A 23,949-nucleotide genomic window follows, 5' to 3' on the forward strand; every position below is an offset into this window, starting at 1 on the left:
TACATACATGATATCTGGTGATCATAATAACAATAAATAATATATAAACAGTGAAACATATACATTTAAAACTTCATCATAATGTCCCTAGAAACCCCGGTTGTAGACAATGCTGCACATGATGATAGTAGCAAGCACATGTAAAGAGTTGAAACGTAAACAAACAACGCTATCTGTCACATCTCGGCCTATCAGAACATTCTGGGGGGTCATTATACCCGAGAGCTACCTATACCTGGGCTTGTATCACATCTCACAAAATCCACCAATCAGTACCTGTAATAGTGATCCAATCAGGGACATCAATGCATGGCCAACAACTTGCAATGAAGCCAATCCAGGCTCCATACCTGCTTCTAACGAACCGCCTCCCAGGCTAATCATCCATTGCATCAGAGGCGAGGTCCCAAGCCTATTGCACATGTCCGTCGGCTCCACAGTAACGCACTACATGAAAAACATGCAGCGCCACTGCAGACAGCCGGAGGACACGCCCACCTACATCGATACTAACCCCATGTAAAAGAGCCAATCCAGGCTCCATATCTACATCCATTAAAACGCCCCTCATATTGATCACATGATCGGCCCTCTGTGACATCAGGGAGAGAATCACAAACCTGGTGCGCATGCTCACCGGCTCCCCAGCAGCGCATCACATAGCACCACCACGGACAGCCGAAGGGCACGCCCACCGGCCAGTAGATCCTCCCCCACATCCAGGCAAACCAGAGCCCATATATAACACCAATATAACTCTCATGCGCAAAATACGCATATCCTATGACAAGGGCTTATGGCATGTTATATACAAGATATTACATATAAAAGATCAAATAAATGTATGAATAATGATCCCTTAATCCCACATATTGGGGTCTGCTCCCAGAGATAAAACCAGTTCCAATTGTTATACTGCCATACCCATGGCTATAAAACCACTAACACTAGTGGGAATACTCTTTAACTAATAGGAAAAGGGAAAGAGAGGGCATATCAGACAATATGAACCAATTTATTATATACCAATTCACAATACCCATAAGTCATAACATGGGACAACAGTAAATATAACCAATCACCAATTAAAAACATATCCCTACGAATGTGTGCCGCACGAACCATCTAAAGATTGATCAAGATACACATAACAGTAGATTGTAATCAACATTTAACCCTCCGGGCTGACGAGAGCCCAACCTTGAAATCCATCTCAGTTCCTTCTTTTTTAATAATTTAACTCTGTCTCCACCCCTATGAAGAGGAGGCACGCCATCTATCGCCCTAAACTGTAATTGGCTGACCGAGTGCCCACTCTCAATGAAATGTTGTCCCCTGTTATGACTTATGGGTATTGTGAATTGGTATATAATAAATTGGTTCATATTGTCTGATATGCCCTCTCTTTCCCTTTTCCTATTAGTTAAAGAGTATTCCCACTAGTGTTAGTGGTTTTATAGCCATGGGTATGGCAGTATAACAATTGGAACTGGTTTTATCTATGGGAGCCGACCCTAATATGTGGGATTTGAGGGATCATTATTCATACATTTATTTGATCTTTTTATATGTAATATCTTGTATATAACATGCCATAAGCCCTTGTCATAGGATATGCGTATTTTGCGCATGAGCGTTATATTGGTGTTATATATGGGCTCTGGTTTGCCTGGATGTGGGGGAGGATCTACTGGCCGGTGGGCGTGCCCTTCGGCTGTCCGTGGTGGCGCTATGTGATGCGCTGCTGGGGAGCCGGTGAGCATGCGCACCAGGTTTGTGATTCTCTCTCTGATGTCACAGAGGGCCGATCATGTGATCAATATGAGGGGCGTTTTAATGGATGTAGATATGGAGCCTGGATTGGCTCTTTTACATGGGGTTAGTATCGATGTAGGTGGGCGTGTTCTCCGGCTGTCTGCAGCAGCGCTGCATGTTTTTCATGTAGTGTGTTACTGTGGAGCCGACGGACTTGCGCAATAGGCTTGGGACCTCGCCTCTGATGCAATGGATGATTAGCCTGGGAGGCGGTTCGTTAGAAGCAGGTATGGAGCCTGGACTGGCTTCATTGCAAGTTGCTGGCCATGCATCGATGTCCCTGATTGGATCACTATTACAGGTACTGATTGGTGGATTTTGTGAGATGTGATACAAGCCCAGGTATGGGTAGCTCGCGGGTATAATGACCCCCCAGAATGTTCTGATAGGCCGAGATGTGACAGATAGCGTTGTTTGTTTACGTTTCAACTCTTTACATGTGCTTGCTACTAAGATCATGTGCAGCATTGTCTACAACCGGGGTTTCTAGGGACATTATGATGAAGTTTTAAATGTATATGTTTCACTGTTTATATATTATTTATTGTTATTATGATCACCAGATATCATGTATGTAAATTACATGGGCGGACCCAATAGGTGGTGGTTACCCACTTCCTATTTAAGGCCGTCATGTTGATTGTCATGTATGCTTGATAAAGACCCTCTGAGGTTGAAACGTTGCACTTATGGCACAATAAAGTGTTTTCTGTCTTCACCTGGATTGGATGCTGTCCTTCACTTCAAATCTTTGGTATGTACTTCTCCACTTGGGTCCTGTGGAGCTAGGACGAGCACCACTTTATGCAGCAGTGCTGTCAGCCGCCTTTGTATTACTTGGGCAATATACTACGTCACTGGGCAATATACTACATGGCTAGGCAATATACTACGTGGCTCTGTGCTGTATACTACGTCACTGGGCAATATACTACGTCACTGGGCAATATACTACGTGGCTTGGCTATATACTACGTGGCTGGGCTATATACTATGTCACTGGGCAATATACTACGTGTCTGACCAATATACTACCTGGGCTGTGCAATATACTGCGTGGACATGCATATTCTAGAATACCTGATGCGTTAGAATTGGGCCACCATCTAGTTCAATAATAAATGCTTATATAGCTAGAGACTGGAGAAACTCAAAGATAATATCCTTGCATAAAGGCACCTATATATAGTATCAAGTGTCTCAAACAAATCAAACACCATGTAGTAGACAATCTAACATCATGGGGACCTATACATTCAAGGACCAAATAATCCTGCCTCCAGCATAGAAGGTAAAGTGCAAATGTGCTGAGGTATATGATCAGGGTCGGACTGGGGTGTCTGGGGCCCACCAGAGGAATGGACTCTAGGGGCCCACCCTACAGCTATATGCAAATATCTGTCATTATAGTGGAGCATCGGCTGTAAAACACCGGTGGCTGCTGCACATCTACCGTGTGCCCCAATAACTGGGATGTATAATTACGGTAGTTTACATTAATGGAGTTCTTGGTTAAAACAAGTTATCACTGATCCATGGGCTCCACAAGATAGGTGATCGCTTAGATCCGACCATTAGAAACTGCACAGATCGGAAGAATGTGGAAGTTTTATCCCTGACAGGACACTTTTATCACCATTTTAAAATGCAGCGGCAGGTGACCGCAGCTCCATTCATTCTCTTTGGGGCTTCCAGAAAAAAACAAGTGCAGCCACAGAGTGAATGAATGGATCAGTGATCTAGTCGGACATGCCACTCCAGTCTAATGGGGATAAAAAGTTCCACATTTTGCTGAATGGGTCCAAGCAGTCAGACACCCACCAATCAATACGTTATCACTTATCCTGTGGAGAGGTGATTACTTTTTTCCACAGGAAACCCCATGTAAGTGCATCTCCGCCGCTGTGTACAAAGCATTAAAACTCTAATGGAAATAAAGAATATTCTCCTAATTAATATCAGAGAGAACAAATGACTGCCATACACAACACAATCCACTATACCAAGACCAATAATACCACATACAGGAAGAAATGCCACCACACCATGACCAGACCACATAGTGACCGAATAATACTACATACAAGGGACAAATACCACCTCACCATATCAAGACCACATATTACCACCACTTGGTGACCAAATTGCACATACAAGGGACAAATACCACAACACCATTTCCAGACCACATATTACCACCACATAGTGACTGAATACTACAATACTGATAAGTAATAAAAGAAACCCCACAATACTATCACCATAAGTGCCAGTATTCACAGGAGATCTGTACTTAGTATGCAGTGTTTGTGTAGAGGTAATACAGAGATCACTGGTGGTATTATACACAGGAGCTCTGTATATAATGTATAGGTAATACAGTGATCACTGGTGACATTGTACACAGGACCTCTGTATATAGCATACAGTGTATAGTGTCAGTGTATAGGTAACACTAACTCACCAGTGACATCTCTAGGTGAAGTCCTTCATCTTTCATCCAGCACAGACCGCCATCATTTATTCCAGCCAGGACTCATTTCTGCAGGAAATAACACAGTTATCTCGAGCTCCGCTTGCAGAACACATTACTTAATTTTTCACAACTTCTACATTTCACCACATGAACAAAAAAAGGCGATATAGTGTCACTCTGCACAATAACAGGACCGCCCCCCATTTAAAACAGTATACTCAAAAAATAAAATAAATACATCGCTGCAGTAATAATATCCCTTAATTAGCCCCTATGGTAATAATATTCCCCACCCTGGCCCCGTTTATCTCATTCCTGGCTCCAGCCATATGTTCTCGCATCCTGCCCTCATGAGTATCCATTCTACCCCATATGATCTCCCCATCCTGCCCTATCTGTCTCCATCGTATCCATCCTGCCCCATGATCCAATCCTGCCCCATGTCTTTCGTTCTGCCCCGTGTCTCCAATCATGCCCCGTATCTACATTCTGCCCATGCCTCCAGTCCTGCCCCCAGTGTGTCCAGCAATCTGCCCCAGTGTGTCCAGCATATTACCCCCAGTGTGTCCAGCAACCTGCCCCAGTATGTCCAGCATATTGCCCCAGTGTCCAGCAATCTGCCCCAGTATGTCAAGCATATTGCCCCAGTGTGTCCAGTATTGCCCCCAGACAGTGTGTCCAGCAATCTGCCCCAGTGTGTCCAGCAATCTGCCCCAGTATGTCCAGTATATTGCCCCAGTGTGTCCAGATTTGCCCCCAGTCAGTGTGTTCAACAATCTGCCCCAGTATGTCCAGCATATTGCCCCAGAGTGTCCAGCAGTGCCCCCAGACAGTGTGTCCAGCAATCTACCCCAGTGTGTCCATCATATTACCCCCAGTGTGTCCAGCAATCTGCCCCAGTATGTCCAGCATTGCCCCCAGACAGTGTGTCCAGCAATCTTCCCCAGTATGTCAAGCATATTGCCCCAGTGTGTCCAGCATTTCCCCCAGACAGTGTGTCCAGCAATCTGCCCCAGTATGTCCAGCATATTGCCCCAGTGTGTCCAGATTTGCCCCAGACAGTGTGTCCAGCAATCTGCCCCAGTGTGTCCAGCAATCTTCCCCAGTATGTCAAGCATATTGCCCCAGTGTGTCCAGCATTTCCCCCAGACAGTGTGTCCAGCAATCTGCCCCAGTATGTCCAGCATATTGCCCCAGTGTGTCCAGATTTGCCCCAGACAGTGTGTCCAGCAATCTGCCCCAGTGTGTCCAGCAATCTCCCCCAGTATGTCAAGCATATTACCCCCAGGTTGTCCAGCATATTGCCTCCAGTGTGTCCAGCAATCTGCCCCAGTGTCCAGCATTGCCCCCAGTGTGTCCAGCAATCTGCCCCAGTGTCCAGCATTGCCCCAGTGTGTCCAGCAATCTTCCCCAGTATGTCCAGCACTGCCCCCTGTGTGTCCAGCAATCTGCCCGTGTCCAGCACTGCCCCCAGTGTGTCCAGCAATCTGCCCCAGTGACCAGCATTGCCCCAGTGTGTCCAGCAATCTGCCCCAGTATGTCCAGCACTGCCCCCAGTGTGTCCAGCAATCTGCCCCAGTGTCCAGCACTGCCCCCAGTGTGTCCAGCAATCTGGCCCAGTGTCCAGCATTGCCCCAGTGTCCAGCAATCTGCCCCAGTGTCCAGCATTGCCCCAGTGTGTCCAGCAATCTGCCACAGTGTCCAGCATTGCCTCAGTGTGTCCAGCAATCTGCCCCATTATGTCCAGCACTGCCCCCAGTGTGTCCAGCAATTTGCCCCAGTTTCCAGCATTGCCCCCAGTGTGTCCAGCAATCTGGCCCAGTGTCCAGCATTGCCCCAGTGTCCAGCATTGCCCCAGTGTCCAGCATTGTCCCTGTGTGTCCAGCAATCTGCCCCAGTGACCAGCATTGCCCCAGTGTGTCCTGCAATCTGCCCCAGTGTCCAGCAATCTGCCCCAGTGTCCAGCAATCTGCCCCAGTGTGTCCAGCAATCTACCCCAGTGTCCAGCACTGCCCCCAGTGTGTCCAGCAATCTGACCCAGTGTCCATCATTGCCCCAGTGTCTAGCATTGCCCTAGTGTGTTAGCAATCTGCCCCAGTGTCCAGCACTGCCCCCAGTGTGTCCAGCAATCTGCCCCAGTGTCCAGCATTGCCCCCAGTGTGTCCAGCAATCTGCCCCAGTGTCCAGCATTGCCCCAGTGTGTCCTGCAATCTGCCCCAGTGTCCAGCATTGCCCCAGTGTGTCCAGCAATCTGCCCCAGTGTCCAGCATTGCCCCAGTGTGTCCAGCAATCTGCCCCAGTGTCCAGCACTGCCCCAGTGTGTCCAGCAATCTGCCCCAGTATGTCCAGCACTGCCCCCAGTGTGTCCAGCCATCTGCCTCAGTGTCCAGCATTGCCCCAGTGTCCAGCATTGCCCCAGTATGTCCAGCAATCTGCCCCAGTGTCCAGCAATCTGCCCCAGTGTCCAGCACTGCCCCAGTGTGTCCAGCAATCTGCCCCAGTATGTCCAGCACTGCCCCCAGTGTGTCCAGCAATCTGCCCCATTGTCCAGCACTGCCCCCAGTGTGTCCAGCAATCTGCCTCAGTGTCCAGCATTGCCCCAGTGTCCAGCATTGCCCCAGTATGTCCAGCAATCTGCCCCAGTGTCCAGCAATCTGCCCCAGTGTCCAGCATTGCCCCAGGGTCTCCAGCACATAAGTCAGACATAAAGAAAAAAAAAAAAAGTAAAATCCTCACACCTCCCGTTCCCAGCGCAGGTCCGGTGCACTCAGCGTCTCTCCGGCTCTGCAACGCTCAGGACAGAGAGGCTGAGCGCCCAGTGATGATGTCATCACTCCCTCTGCCCTGAGATGTCGCAGAGTCAGAGGGCGCTGAAGACGCTGCAGCTGCCGCAGGAACCAGGAGAGGTGAGTATTAGAAGGTGGGCCCGATGCCAGCGCTGGCACCGTGGGGGGGTGGGGTCGTGGCGGTGGACAGCGCCGACTGAAGATTTAAAGGGCCTGCGTCTTTTTTTTTCTCTTCCTCCTCCTCCTCTCTGGGTTGGGGCCAACCGGGCATTTCACCGGTATCCCGGTGGGCCAGTCCGACGCTGTATATGATCACAGAGTAATGAATTAATTGTAAAGTTTGCACTATTACCTGTCAGAAATATTTCAGTGGTGGCCCAGAGGATCCGCCTGTCTTTATATTTCATAGAGAGATAGATTAGCCGGTGATTCATCTTTCGGCTTCTGTACAATCAATGCAGGAGACGACAGGATAGAAGACATGATTTGCATACCGTAAATGGAAGCAGAATAGGTAGATATATAGATGTCAGTGACCAATTCAGTTAGTACCGTGTGTGTGCAAATTAGGGGACATGTATGTAATTAATAAAAGATTATTTTATAGAAAAAAATTGTGTGGGCTCCCGGGCAATTTTCAAAACCAGCAGAGGGAAAGTCAGCGACTGGGGGCCGATTTATATAGCCTGGGCAGGGGATAATACCCATGGAGCTTCTCAGGCTAATAATATCAGCTCACAGCTGTTTACTTAGCCTTTACTGGCTATTAAAATGGGGGACCCCCAAAAAAAATGACGTGTGGACCCCCTATAATTAATAGCCAGCAAAGGCAATGCAGATGGCTGTGGGCCATTAATAGCCTAGGAAGGGATCATGGATATTGCCCCCCCGGCCAAAAACATCAGCACTTAGCCACCCCAGAAAAGGCGCATCTCTAAGATCCTATACATAAACCATAAAGCATATCATGGGTTAATGGCCGAGAGCAAAACAATATCGCTCCCCCACTGTTACTGTCCACATCAATAGGACTCACAGGGAAACTCCAAAATACATACAAAACAAGAAAACGGAGTACAAAAATCCCAAGACGCATAATAGCTAAAAGCGATGTATATTTTATTATAACCAATATGCAGCAATAATTTGAAACATCAAATGCTATAATAACACATATTAGACAGGAGAAATGTGGAGGAAACCTGTAGACATGCTAAGTGGTGTGGGAGAACCTAATCATCCCAAGCTAGGTATATAGAGATACCAATATTGGGAATACCGGAGGGGAAACCCATAGTCAAAGCAGGGCTGTAAAGCACATAAATGTGCAAACATACACCTCCATGTTAAATCCGAGTCAAATTGTAAAATACCAGAGCTTACCCATGTGGTAGGCAAATGATTCTCCCTGTTCCACCAGCGGCCCCCTACGGGGCTACTAGTCTTGTAAAGTGAGGTCACTTATGGGGGTTTCTGCTGTTCTGGCAGTTCAGAGGCTCTGCCAATGTGACATGGCACCCTCAATCTACTGCAGCGAAATCTGCACTCCAATATGCTGCTCCTTCCCTTCTGGGCTTTGCACAGTGCCTCAAAAGTATTTTTGGTCACATATGGTGCATCAATGTACTCAGAAATTGATTTACAAATTGTCCAGTTTGTTTTTTCCTGTTACCCCTTTTAAAAATTAAAAACTTGGAGCCAAAGCAACATTTTAGTGGAAAAAAATTGTAATGTTTCATTTACCCAGTCCAATGTTATACAATTATGTGAATCGCCTGAGGGTTAACAATGCTCACTTTACCTGTAGATGAATTCCTTGAGAGATGTAGTTTCCAAAATGGGGTTACTTGTGGGTTTTTTCTGTTTTGGCATGTCATGGGCTTTTCATATGTGAGTGACATGGCATCCACAGGCCCCCAGCACCTGTATATATGTCAGAAGCCGCCCACATCCCCAGCACCAGGGCCGTAACTATAACCGGGGCAGCTGGGGCACTGCCCCGGGGCCCTAACCACCCAAGGGGCCCCAAACTGATGGTAAGAAATTGTATTTTAATACTTTCATTTCTCATAAAATACCCAGCTCCTATATTCCTGTCAGACAATGTCACCCTGAGGACAGGATAGACTATCATTTCAATAATTTCCAGGAGCTCTGACAGCTGTCAATGAATGGAAACCTGCACTGCCCTGGAGAGTCTCACAGCACAAGATTTGTAACAATATGTTAGTCTGGAGATCACAGAGAGTTGGCAAGGCAGGCACAGTGCACACTGACTGTAACAAACTGTCAGCATCATTGAGACGAGACAGTCTCAGCAGACACATATCTCTGTGACAAACTGTGAGAAGCCCTGCTATAGGTCTATACTGCTGCGAGGGGGAGGGGAGGAGGGGGAAGTTTCCATAATCACACATTCCTCCCGGCTCCACGTCATGCAGTATCTATCTTCTCAGTTATCTGCCTCTTGTTGTTTTCAATAATCAGAGCTGTGTACAACCCCCACTCTCCTCACAACCAGGAGGGAGCAATAGTGACTGCTGTACTTACCTGTGGTCGGGGGTTGTAGTTTTTGATGTCTGGACACAGTGCACATATCCTAGGCAGTGCAGCCACACTGTAAAAGACAACCCCTGACTTCTGAGAAGATTTTTCAGGGGTTAAAAAGTAGTCTTATACGCCGGAAAATATGGTTTTCCAAACATATTCACTGAATATTTAACTTCTAAAACTTGCATCATAAACAAAATCGTTCTGCACAACCTCTAGTGATTGAAATGTTGAGGTGCCCCACTATGAAGTTTTGCCCTGGGGCCCGAAGTTTATAGTTACGGCACTGCCTAGCACCTGTATATATGTCAGCAGCCGCTCACGTACCCAGCACCTTTGTATATGTCAGCAGCCACCCAGGACCCCAGCACATGTATATATGTCAGCAGACCCCAGGCCCCCAGCACCTGTATATACTTCAGCAGCCGCCCAACCCGGGCCCCCAGCACCTGTCCTGTATATATATTGTATATACTGTATCTATACAGCCTATCCAGACCATCAGAATACAGCGATATCATTGCACTCACTCAGGCGCGCTGTTAGGAGCTCCTCCGGAATCTGCCTGATACGTTCAGCGCTGCAGCCAGGGGCGGGAGAGCAGAGCAGGAGAACGTGCTCTCTCCGCCCACAAAGTATGTCACCTGCATTCTTAACCTATGTGCCTGCCTGCACTGACTGAGATGCTTGTGCCAGCTCCCGCTGCCCGCACCTGTAAAACCTCCGTGCCCGCAGATTTAAAGGGCCGGCGGCAGGAAAAACAGCGGGCAAGCAGCCAGATGTATCCTAGGCAGCTTGAGTGGGCCCCCCGTCTCGCCAGGGCCCCAGCACTTGCCCGGGTGCGCCGGGTGCTGACGCCGGCCCTGAATGGGATATCTGTGTCCTCAGGAAAAACTACACAAAAAATTGGGAGTCCATTTTTTCCTAGTAAACTAGTGAAAATGAAAAATTTGGGGCCAAAGCAACATTTTTGTGAAAAAAAGTGTGTTTTTTTTTTCATTTTCACAGCTCAACGTTATAGGTGTTCAAGGTGTTCACTACACCTCTAGAAAAATTTCATGATGGGTGTACTTTCCTAAATAGGGTCACTTGTGGGGTATTTCCACTGTTTAAGCACATCAGGGGCTCTACAAATGCGACATGTTGTCTGCTATCTATTCCAGACAGTTTTGTACTGCAAAAGTCAAATGGTACTTTTTCCACCACAGATGGGACAATGGCATACTTAGGAAAAATTGCACAACAAATTTTGGGAGCCATTTTCTCCTGTTATCTTTGTGAAAATGAAAAATTTGAGGCTATTGCAATACTTTGTCTAAAAAATAAAAATGTTCATTTTTCCCTTCCACATTGCTTTTATCCCTTTGCAGACCTAAAGGGTTAATAAACTTATTGAATGTGGTTTTGAGCGCTTTGAGGGGTCAGTTTTTAAAATGGTGTAACTTCTGGGTATTTTCTGTCACATAGGTCCCTCAATGTCACTTCAAATGTTGCGTGTTTCCTAAACAAAAAAAATTTGGATTTTAAAATTTCGCTGGAAAAATATAAAATTTCCAGTCAACATTTAACTGTTCTAACTTCCTAACAATATTATTAATATTATTATTAATAAATATTTAAAATTTGGGAAAATAAATATATATATATATATATATATATATATATATATATATATATATATATATATATATATATATATATATATATATATATATATATATATATTTATATATATATATATATTTATAGTTATTTATTTATATTTATATTATCTGTTTTAATCCCTTCACAACCTTGCGATTCATTTTTGGGTGTTTGTTTTTTACTCCTCTTCTTCCCAGAGATATAACTTTTGTATTTTTCTGTCAGTATGGCCATGTGAGGCCTTGTTTTTTGTTTGACAAATTGAACTTTTGAACGACACCATTGATTTGACCATATCGAGTACTGAAAAACAGGAAAAAAATTCCAAGTGTAGGAAAATTGCAAAAAAAAGTGCAATTCCACATTTTTAATTTTTTTTTACCAAGTTCGTTAAATCCAGGTCAGTACGAGTTTGCAGATACCAAACATGCATAGGTTCTTTTTTATTTAAAGGGAACCTGTCACCAGGTTTGGTCAATATAAGATACGGCCACCACCTTTCAGGGCTTATCTACAGCATTCTACTGTGTGTCCGTAAATTTAATTACAAGAATTCCAAGGCAAATTCACATAAATAAATAAATAAAGATTAAATACAAACTGTGACCATCATAAGTGCACAAATGGACAATGGGAAAAGACAGATCGGAAATAAAATGACCACCGACGAAAAAGAAGAAATGTCCAATATTCAAATAAAGAAATATTTATTGTAGAATACACAAACCATAAGGAGGGATGGGAAACAAAATACCAGAAAAAGAAGGCAACACAGGGCACAATGGTTTTAAAAATTAATGTGGCCAATCGATATTATAACATAATCTTGTTGTTATTAAAATATAATATAGCAATGGTCAATATAGCAATATTTATGCCAGAAAAATGAGGATAAATATGAGAATACAATGCAATCAAAAAATGCTGATGTGCAAATATGTGTAGGCATATGGCAGATAAATGTAAAGTGCAAATGCAAAATCAAAAATAACAAATATGAGAGCTACAAAGGAGCAGCAACCTAAAATTAGGGTAAATAATGAAACATATACATATAAATATATATATACACTGTATATATATATATATATATATATATATATATATATATATATATATATATATATATATATATATATATATATATATATATATATATATATATATATATACATACATACAGATATTATAGACTTAAGTAAGTCAGCTCAATAGCCACCCAATTTTTACCTTATGCCTATGTGTGAGACGTCTCCAGGATGCACCCTGCCCCTAGTGTTTCCTTAAAGTCATGGTGTACTTTTGACCAGTCACTGGAAAGCAACAAAAGATGATAGAAATGTGAAATCTGTTCCAAATAAAAGAAAAACTCTCCCAGTTTCATACATATTCAGTGCAGTTTGATGTGGGCTCCATTTGTTGCCCTACACACATCCAAATGATAGTAAAGTTCTTGCATTCACAGGTAAGGATGTCTGGTGTAACAGAGTGAATAACGTCTGTGATTCTCTGTTTTAAGTGATTAATGTCGTTGATACGTTCAATGTACACATGTTGCTTCACATAACCCCAAAAGTAAAAGTCTAAGGGCGTCAGACCCGGGGATCGTGGTGGCCATTGCTTGACAGAACCCCTGCCTATCCCGAACCTCACGAACAATGGTGGCGTATGGAGGAGCGCAGTCCTGTTGAAAGATGACACCTTCTGGAAATTGTGGCACTGCATACAATTCCAACATGTCAAGATACGTGTTTGCCGTCACAGACTGCTCTGCAAAAAAAAATGGGCCTATCACCTATCATGCATCAGGTCACACCACACGTTCACTTTAGGGGTGTTACCTTCGTACTCAACATAAGCATGAGGATGTTCAGCAGCCCATATCTGGACGTTATGGCGATGAACATGCCCAGAGATATGGAAGGTCACCTCATCGCTAAACACAATCTTCTGCAAAAATCTTGCATCATTGTCGATCTCACAGAACACACTGAACTTTCCTCTGCACTATCCACATCTCGACTGGCATGGAAACAGGCACTGCTGGCATAAGCTTGTCGTTGCTTGATGTCACAGACCTGGCAGTGTATTAATCAGAGTTCAATTTATCAGGGGTTAATCTGACTGGGGGCTCATCAACAGCTTAAGGCCAGTCTCACACGTCCAGATAATTCCGGTACCGGAGAAAACGGTACCGGAGTTATCCGTGTCCGTGTGCTCATGTGGCACATCAGTGTGGCACACGGGCGGCAGAGGTCCGCCTGAGGACCACACGGACCGTGCAGGAGAGACAGCGCTACAGTAAGTGCTGTCCCCAGCGCGTGGCACTGAAGGCAGCATTCATCTCCTGTCCCCTGCAGTTCTCCCAGGAGAGAAAAGATTGGGGGTCACATATTCATCACTGTAATGAGCGGTATCATGTGGCCGCTCACACAGGACAAGCTGCCGGCGCTGAGAGGAGGCATCGCGGGAGCTGGGTGAGTATTTCTTTGCTAGCGGGCGAGCGCGCGGGGGGTGGGGAGGGGTGGGAGGAGACCCCAAACTTTATTTTTAACAAAAAAAAAACTTGATCTTTCATCCCTTCTCTCCTGCAAGCGCTGCTTTCAGCCGAGCAGGACAGAAAGGATGAATGCCGGCTTCAGCACCACACGCAGGGGACAGCGCTTAACTGTAGCGCTGTTTCTCCTGCGGCGGTACGTGCACACGGAGGAGAGTGCACACTGTTCTCCATGTGCACGTGTGCAGGACATATTGCGGACCGTGCTGCCGGAGAAAAACAGACATGTCTCGGTGTTTTGCACACGGACACGGTCCGTGAAAACACGCAGGCATGTGCATAGACCCATTCATTTGAATGGGTCTACATGTGTCAGTGTCTCCGGTACGTGAGAAAACTGTCACTACACGTACCGGAGACACTGACGTGTGAAACCAGCCTAAATGAGTTTGTGTTGCTTGATTGGTTCTTATTATCTCTCCTCATGAACAGGTCTGATATGATTGGGCCAGAGAAAGGGCACCAAAAGTGCACCATGACTTTATGGACACCATGTATATTGCTGTAGATAAGCCTCCGATCTGACCTGAAAGATAAGAAAATAAGTTTTATTATACTTACCCAGGGGGCGGTAGTCCGGTCCAATGGGTGTGGCAGATACCAGGGACCCATGAAGCAAGCAGGAGGGCAGCATCTCAAGAAGATGGGAGGCACCAGACCTGGTTCTGCAACACCCATCGGACCGGACTTCCCCCGGGTGACTATAATGAAACTTATTTTTCTTATTTTTCAGGTCAGAATGGGGGCTTATCTACAGCATTATAGAATGCTGTAGATAAGTCCTGAAAGGTGGTGGCAGTATGTTGTATCGGCCAAACCTGGTGACAGGTTCGCTTTAAGAGGTGAAAAAAAAAAAAATTACCAATAACATGAAGTACAATGTTTTTCAAAAATAAAAGCCTTACAATCACTGGGATCCATTGAAGCCTTCCAGAGTTATTACCTCATAAAGTGATACTGTACAGAATTTAAAAATTTGGCCTTGTCAGATGAAAACAGGCTAGGGGGTGAAGGGGTTAAATAAAAAGGGCTGCCACAGACAGGTGATTGGTACCTTTTAAGTAGATAATGCAGTTGTCCAGTAATGTTTAAGATGGAACTTATGAATTTACTGTGTTACAAATGAATACATGTACATGTACATTTAACACCTTTCAGCTCAGAATTAATTAAAATATTTTTGTTTCAATTTTTTTCAATAGACTGCATCACTTCCCATTGTTGTAATTTCTAATGTAAGTCAGCTTCCTAGTGGATGGGCTTCTATTTTATGGTACAATATGCTTACTTCAGAAACAAAGGTATGTTTATGTCTGTAAACTTAAACTTTGTGCACACTGCAAGCTGTTATGGTTATCATAAAATTGTAATGTTTTTCTTTCTATAATTGCCACTGTTCTCTTGTATCTGGTGTTGTTTGTATTTTCTTCCCCTAAACATCCCTTTTTCTAAGATATGGCCATTCTTCTCTGTTTGTAAATATAGTCTTTTAAACCGAGTAGCGCTATCCTCAACACTCCCAATTGCTGATATCATCTTAACCTTACTCTGTTAACTATCTAACTTTAGAGGTACAAAGTAGAGAAGGACTGGAAAGGCATCTGGGTAAGGCTGGGTTCACATTTGCATTCGGGGGCTTTGCGGAGGGCTGCGTACGTCCTTTGTTAAGCCCCGCCTACTCTCCGCCTACTTCTGCATGTGTCCTGCGTACCTATCATGCGGAAGTAGGCGGAGCTTAACGGAGGAGGTACGCAGCACTCTGCAAAGACCGCGAACGCAAATGTGAACTTAGGCTAACAATGTTAAAAAAAAATTGTACAATGGTGCTCACCTGGTTGGGTTGTGTACACACAACCACTGATAATGCTTAACAATCCTCAAGCATATGAAAGTTCAGGTAGTCGAAAAACAAATGAGTTAACTCTGTGATGCTGAATGAGAAGGATAAAGGATGCCAATTCGAGTATAAGTGGTTTTTTCGTCAAAGCGTTTTGAAATATACAGCTTCTATGTCATGATCTGCTTAGTTTGTGGGATTTGGTAGTTCAGAGGTTAATCTGGACGGCCTCAATCTGGGATTCTGGGAGGCTTCTTATAGCCTCATTGTGGGGTCATCCCTCGCCACTTATACTTTGACCCTTGGCCGAGTGTGTGTGACCCTGTTGTGCCTGTGCCTGTGGTTTGTGCCTGTGCTACTTTATGCTTGTCTGGTTCTGATCTGGTTCTGTCCCCGTTAAGAGTTCTGCCTGAACTGTCCCTCCTGTATTGCGCTGCTATCTCCGTGTATGAGTCCTTGCCTACGTTCTGACTATTCTCTGCTCGCCCCTCCTGTACAGCACCGCCCTCTCCGTGTATGACCCCCATTTGTCTGACCTGAGTTCTCCTCTCCTCTACTCCAGGGTCCCTGTAGCATCCTGCACTCATCTCCAGCAGCAGGACGCTAAGGCCCGCCCCCTGTGGTCACATGATCACAGGTCCTTCTGCTATCCTCAGCGTCCCCTCTCACCACGCTGTTCAGGTCCCGTCTGCCAGAGCTTTCCCTACGGCATCTGACCCTGGGGCTCTCCCACAGTGTGGGTGAGTCACCCTGCTCAGCCGTGGCAATTCGCCGGTGCTGACAGGATCCTGATATTCTACTTCTGGACAACCACAATAGCTATTAGCTATCTAACGTTAAAATGTCACCTCTCCTACTATCTGACCACCATCTACTTTACATTCTCAACCTGGTTTCCTTCAACTGCCTCCCAAGCCCAATAATTAGCTCACTCACTACAGAAATCTCTTACATATAGATATTCACACACTCTCTGCAGAGTGTTTGAGATATCGGCCATATCAGAGACACCCATTTGTGGGCAGCTTTTTCCAAGTTCTATACATACATACTTTGACACATCACAGGCTGCGCAGCAGTATAGTAAATGTAATATAAATAAACATAATCAAATATCTTCAATAGTTCTTTATTCCGTATTAATGAGATGCAGAAACATCAAGACACCCTTGTAAAATTGGGTATTTATCGGTTTACTTATATCCCTAGCTATCCTTCACAGCTCTTTGAGTCAGACATTGACCTACAGGATAGCTACAGTACCTACAGCTCTGGCAAAAATTAAGAGACCACCACATCAAAAACCTGTCATGGGCAGCCCAATCTCCAGACCTGAACCCCATTGAAAACCGCTGGAATGTAATCAAGAAGATGACGGATAGTCACACGCCATCAAAGAACTGCTTAAATCTTTGCGCCAGAAGCAGTGTGAAAGACTGGTGGAAAGCATGCCAAGCAGCATGAAAGCTGTGATTAAAAATCATGGTTATTTCACAAAATATTGATTCATGAATACTTCCTGAGTTAAAACATTAGTTTTGTTGTTTCTAAATGATTATGAACTTGTTTTGTTTGCATTATTGGAGGCCTGAAAGCACTGGGTTTTTTTTATTTATTTTGACCATTTTTCTTTGTCAGAAAAAAAATACAAACTTTATTGCTTAGAAATTCAGGGACATGTTGTCAGAAGTTTATACACTAAAATAACTATTTACATTTTACTCAAAAATATACCTATAAAGAGAAACATCAGACAAACTGACCATTTTGCAGTGGTCTCCTAATTTTTGCCAGAGCTGTACATTTGGAACTAGTGAGACAGTTTTTTTAGGATTTTGAGAGCATCCATTGTACTTGGTGTGATACATCATTTAAGGGATGGTCTTGCATTCTCTGTTTAGGAGCACACCACTTCCTTTTCTCTCTTCTAGCTTGCCGAGGGAAAAAGAGGAATTGTGCACTCTTGATTGGCAGTTCGCATCAGCATCTGTGTTTAGCTGCTGGCCTGAACTCTTCACTGTCTTGTACTAGAAGCAGAATCAGCTTTGTCTCTTCAGCAACAAAGGAGTGCAGGGGCACTGAAGTTGTCTGAATCACGTAATATGGTCAGTTCCAGAGCTGAGCTTACATGCTCTATAGCAGTGATCCCCCACCTTTTTTACCTTAAGAGCTGCATTTCAATTCTCATGAAAGGTTATATCCAGAGTCCCCTGAGTCACAACATCAATGTCTTGCTTTTCCTCCTTCCTCCACAGTAATGATGCCTAGTGCCCCCATAACTGGTATAATGACATTCATAGCTTCCCAATAGAAATCATGCCAAGGCTGTATACTACAGCCACAGGATTCCCACCTTATACACCTTTGGTATCCATCTTCAAGCACCTTCTCTGGCGGGAAGTAGCATCCTATATCAAGACCAGGATGTGCTCATCCACTTCTGCCCTTCTGTGCAGGGCTTCTCACAAAAGTTACCATCTGAAAACCTGCTATTCATAACTGTTTATAGGACCTTGTGCTAATCTACCAAGCTAAAACTAGGAGAAAAAAGACAGCACAATAGGGTTTTATCCAATGGAGATAAAGGTGTTTAAATAAGGATATTTTAACCTGATTTAGTTGTGTATAAACAAAATTTCAGTCACTTATCCATCTGCTGCCGGTCCAACGGGTCTTCAGACCGGGAAAACACAGATAAGGAGGATTTGTGGATAATCTGCGTTGCTGGTATCCCAAATAATAAATCCAAATCCAGACAGAAAATACATGTGGTTCTTCTTTATTTAGTCAGCGCGTTTCAAAGTACTGCAGACTTCTTCATCTGGACAAGAAAAGTACATCTCATACCACAATGTAGTTACATTTATAGTGATAAAAGTTCAAATCTTGAAGCCAAGTAGACACATGATGGACACCTGATGTGTTAAAGTTCATCAGGGAAAAAGGAAAAAGAAGGAAAAATGATTATTTACAGGTTGGTAGTATAGACTTATACTTCCGTTTGTAATTATTTCTAGCTGAAGACAAAAAAATACATTTTTTAAAAAGTAAAAATATATATTTATGTGTAGATAAAATGAATTTGAATTTAGGACATGAAAATGTTCTAATATTATGTTGCACCGAACTCAAGAGTTAAATTATGTTAAGAAGAATTCATAGCCTTGTGAACAAAATTAAATGACAAACTATTTTTAATGTATTTTTTTTCTTTCCTTCCTCTTTTTTCTTTTCTCCTTCTCCCATCTCCTCCAACTTCTTCTTCCTCCTTTGGATTGTTTTCCAGAGTAAATATGTGTATATATAAATAAAGAATTAAGATTATATTGATTACCGTATATACTCGTGTGCAAGCTGAGATTTTCAGAAAAGTCCCCCGTTCTGCTTATACACGAGTGAGTTGTCCAGAACGCTGGCGAGGGGAGGGGGAGTGGACATCATACTCGCCCTCTGTCGCTGCATCTCCATCCCTTCATCTCCTTTTTCACGGTGCCGGAGGCTCTCCTTTCCTGTGCTGAGCGGTCACATGGTACCGCTCATTAAGGTGATGAATATGGACACATCTCCACTCCCATAGGCATGGAGCGCATGACCTTAATGAGCGGTTCCTCGTGACCACTGAGCAGAGGAGAGGAGAGCCGCTGGACAACGGAGATGCAGGTGCCAGGAGAGTGAGTATGATGGGGAGGGGGGGCAATGTGAGCCATGCGTACAACCAGGGAAAAAGGAGCTGAGCCATGGGAGACAGGGGAGCCGAGAAATGCGGGACCGGGGGAGCGGAGCAATGCCAGGACAGGACGAGGGAAGCCATATACCAGGACAGGACCCACATACCAGGACAGGACGGAGGAGTCACATACAGTACCTGGACAGAAAGGGGGAGCCACACATAGCAGGACAGGGATGAGGGGGACAATGCATACCCGGCTTATACTCTAGTCAATAAGCTTACCCAGTTTTCCGTGGCAAAAGTAGGTGTCTTGGCTTATACTTGGGTCAGCTTATACTCAAGTATATACAGTACATTCATTAATTGACTATTTTTATGTGTTGAAACAAACATGTGTGAATATGTGCCATAATAATTTAATAAATTCAAGGGGTTCTGAAATAATCAGAGTGAAGTGCAAACAGTGCTGGCTGTGTAATCACGTAGTAAGGTAACCTTTCAGCTAGAAAGTTCTCTGTCTGATGAACTCCATTGAACCCGGCTTACTCTGCAGTATCCCCTTGATGTGAGTAAAAAAAAAAAAAAAAATCACAAGGAGAGGAAGAAAAAACATAAGGTAAAAAAAAGGAGAGGAATGTTTTGATATAGTGAAGTTACTTCATATACCAAAGGGCGCTGACAGAGATGCCCTTTCGAGAACAGTAAAAAGACCGGATATCCAGAAGTCTGATTTTTCTCTTTATAGGTATATTTTTGAGTAAAATGTAGATTGTCCTTTTATTCTATATACTGCTGACGAAATGTCTCCGAAGTTCCAAGCAATAATTTTTGTATTTTTTTTTCTGGCAAAGAGAAATGGTTAAAAAAAAACACAAAAAAACAGTGCTTTCGTACTTCAAATAATGCAAAGAAAACAAGTTCATAATCATTTAGAAATAACAATGCTAATGTTGTAACTCAGGAAGAGTTAATTCAGAAATCTTTCTTTCTATAAAAAAAAACACCAACAGAGAACGCATATACACAAATACACACTCAATCATATACATATACAGTGGGGGAAAAAAGTATTTAGTCAGCCACCAATTGTCCAAGGTCTCCAACTTAAAAAAAGAGAGATGTAATTGACATCATAGGTAGACCACTATGAGAGTCAAAATGAGAAAACAAATCCAGAAAATCACCTTGTCTGATTTGGCAAGATTTATTTTGCAAATTATGGTGCAAAATGACTTTTTTTGTCACCTAAAAACATGCAAGATTTCTGGCTCTTACAGACCTGTTACTTCTTCTTTAACCCCTTCATGACCCAGCCTATTTTGGCCTTAATGACCTTGCAGTTTTTTGCAATTCTGACCAGTGTCCCTTTATGAGGTAATAACTCAGGAACGCTTCAACGGATCCTAGCGATTCTGAGATTGTTTTTTCGTGACATATTGGGCTTCATGTTAGTGGTAAATTTAGGTCGATAATTTCTGCGTTTATTTGTGAAAAAAACGGAAATTTGGCGAAAATTTTGAAAATTTCGCAATTTTCACATTTTGAATTTTTATTCTGTTAAACCAGAGAGTTATGTGACACAAAATAGTTAATAAATAACATTTCCCACATATCTACTTTACATCAGCACAATTTTGGAAACAATTTTTTTTTTTGCTAGGAAGTTAAGGGTTAAAATTTGACCAGTGATTTCTCATTTTTACAACAAAATTTACAAAACCATTTTTTTTAGGGACCACCTCACATTTGAAGTCAGTTTGAGGGTTCTATATGGCTGAAAATACCCAAAAGTGACACCATTCTAAAAACTGCACCCCTCAAGGTGCTCAAAACCACATTCAAGAAGTTTATTAACCCTTCAGGTGTTTCACAGCAGCAGAAGCAACATGGAAGTAAAAAATGAACATTTAACTTTTTAGTCACAAAAATGATCTTTTAGCAACATTTTTTTTATTTTCCCAAGGGTAAAAGGAGAAACTGGACCACGAACGTTGTTGTCCAATTTGTCCTGAGTACGCTGATACCTCATATGTGGGGGTAAACCACTGTTTGGGCGCACGGCAGGGCTCAGAAGGGAAAGAGCGCCATTTGACTTTTTGAATGAAAAATTGGCTCCAATCTGTAGCGGACACCATGTCATGTTTGGAGAGCCCCCGTGTGCCTAAACATTGGAGCTCCCCCACAAGTGACCCCATTTTGGAAACTAGACCCCCCAAGGAACTTATCTAGAAGCATAGTGAGCACTTTAAACCCCCAGGTGCTTCACAAATTGATCCGTAAAAATGAAAAAGTACTTTTTTTTCACAAAAAAATTATTTTAGCCTCAATTTTTTCATTTTCACATGGGCAGCAGGATAAAGTGGATCCTAAAATTTGTTGGACAATTTCTCCTGAGTACACCGGTACCTCATATGTGGGGGTAAACCACTGTTTGGGCACATGGTAAGGCTAGGAAGGGAAGGAGCGCCATTTGACTTTTTGAATGAAAAATTATCTCCATCGCTAGCGGACACCATGTCACGTTTGGAGAGCCCCTGTGTGCCTAAACATTGGAGCTCCCACGCAAGTGACCCCATTTTGGAAACTAGACCCCCCAAGGAACTTATCTAGAAGCATAATGAGCACTTTAAACCCTCAGGTGCTTCACAGAAGTTTATAACGCAGAGCCGTGAAAATAAAAAAAAATTCTTTCCTCAAAAATGATTTTTAGCCCGGAATTTTTTATTTCCCCAAGGGTAATAGGAGAAATTGGACCCCAAATTTTGTTGTCCAGTTTGTCCTGAGTACGATGATACCCCATATGTGGGGGTAAACCACTGTTTGGGCGCACGGCAGGGCTCGGAAGGGAAGGCACGCCATTTGGCTTTTTTAATGGAAAATTAGCTCCAATCATTAGCGGACACCATGTCACGTTTGGAGAGCCCCTGTGTGCCTAAACATTGGAGCTCCCCCACAAGTGACCCCATTTTGGAAACTAGACCTCCCAAGGAACTAATCTAGATGTGTGGTGAGCACTTTGAACCCCCAAGTGCTTCACAGAAGTTTATAACGCAGAGCCATGAAAATAAAAAATAATTTTTCTTTTCTCAAAAATGATTTTTTAGCCCACAATTTTTTATTTTCCCAAGGGTAACAGGAGAAATTGGACCCCAAAAGTTGTTGTCCAGTTTCTCCTGAGTACGCTGATACCCCATATGTGGGGGTAAACCACTGGTTTGGCACACGTCGGGGTTCGGAAGGGAAGTAGTGACATTTTGAAATGCAGACTTTGATGGAATGCTCTGCAGGCGTCAGGTTGCGGTTGCAGAGCCCCTGATGTGCCTAAACAGTAGGAACTCCCCACAAGTGACCCCATTTTGGAAACTAGACCCCCAAGGGAACTTATCTAGATATGTGGTGAGCACTTTGAACCCCCAAGTGCTTCACAGAAGTTTACAACGCAGAACCGTGAAAATAAAAAATCATTTTTTTTCCTCAAAAATTATGTTTTAGCAAACAATTTTTTATTTTCACAAGGGTAACAGGAGAAATTGGACCCCAATATTTGTTGCCCAGTTTGTTGTCAGTACGCTGATACCCCATATGTGGGGGTAAACCACTGTTTGGGCGCACGTCAGGGCTCGGAAGGGAAGTAGTGACATTTGAAATGCAGACTTTGATGGAATGGTCTGCGGGCGTCACGTTGCATTTGCAGAGCCCCTGATGTGCCTAAACAGTAGAAACCCCCCACAAGTGACCCCATTTTGGAAACTAGACCCCCCCAAGGAACTTATCTAGATGTGTGGTGAGCACATTCAAGCCCCAAGTGCTTCACAGAAGTTTACAACGCAGAGCCGTGAAAATAAAAAATAATTTCTCTTTCCTCAAAAAAGATGTTTTAGCAAGCAATTTTTTTATTTTCACAAGGGTAACAGGAGAAATTGGACCCCAATATTTGTTGCCCAGTTTGTTGTGAGTACGCTGATACCCCATATGTGGGGGTAAACCACTGTTTGGGCGCACGTCAGGGCTCGGAAGGGAAGTAGTGACATTTGAAATGCAGACTTTGATGGAATGGTCTGCGGGCGTCACGTTGCATTTGCAGAGCCCCTGATGTGCCTAAACAGTAGAAACCCCCCACAAGTGACCCCATTTTGGAAACTAGACCCCCCAAGGAACTTATCTAGATGTGTGATGAGCACATTCAATCTAGATGTGTGGTGAGCACATTCAAGCCCCAAGTGCTTCACAGAAGTTTATAACGCAGAGCCGTGAAAATAAAAAAATAATTGTTCTTTCCTCAAAAATTATGTTTTAGCAAGTAATTTTTTATTTTTGCAAGGGTAACAGGAGAAATTGGACCCCAATATTTGTTGCCCAGTTTGTCCTGAGTACTCTGGTACCCCATATGTGGGGATAAACCACTGTTTGGGCGCACGTCGGTGCTTGGAAGGGAGGGAGAAGCACCATTTGACTTTTTGAACGCAAGATTGGCTGGAATCAATGGTGGCGCCATGTTGCGTTTGGAGACCCCTGATGTGCCTAAACAGTGGAAACCCCTCAATTCTAACTTCATCACTAACCCCAACACACCCCTAACCCTAATCCCAACTGTAGCCATAACCCTAATCACAA

General features: G+C 43.7%; 1 protein-coding gene across 3 annotated transcripts in view; it reads left to right on the forward strand.

The window, feature by feature from the left end:
* The window catches only part of STAT1 (signal transducer and activator of transcription 1), a 2,295,457-nt gene that overhangs the window by 947,907 nt on the left and 1,323,601 nt on the right, over positions 1-23,949 (forward strand). For all 3 annotated transcript variants that reach the window (XM_077275645.1, XM_077275646.1, XM_077275644.1), the window contains exon 16: positions 15,031-15,129. In XM_077275645.1, the coding sequence (XP_077131760.1) occupies positions 15,031-15,129 (99 nt within the window). The remainder of the gene's footprint in view (positions 1-15,030; positions 15,130-23,949) is intronic.

Source organism: Ranitomeya variabilis, chromosome 7 (assembly GCF_051348905.1).
Source record: "Ranitomeya variabilis isolate aRanVar5 chromosome 7, aRanVar5.hap1, whole genome shotgun sequence".
Lineage (NCBI taxonomy): Eukaryota > Metazoa > Chordata > Amphibia > Anura > Dendrobatidae > Ranitomeya > Ranitomeya variabilis.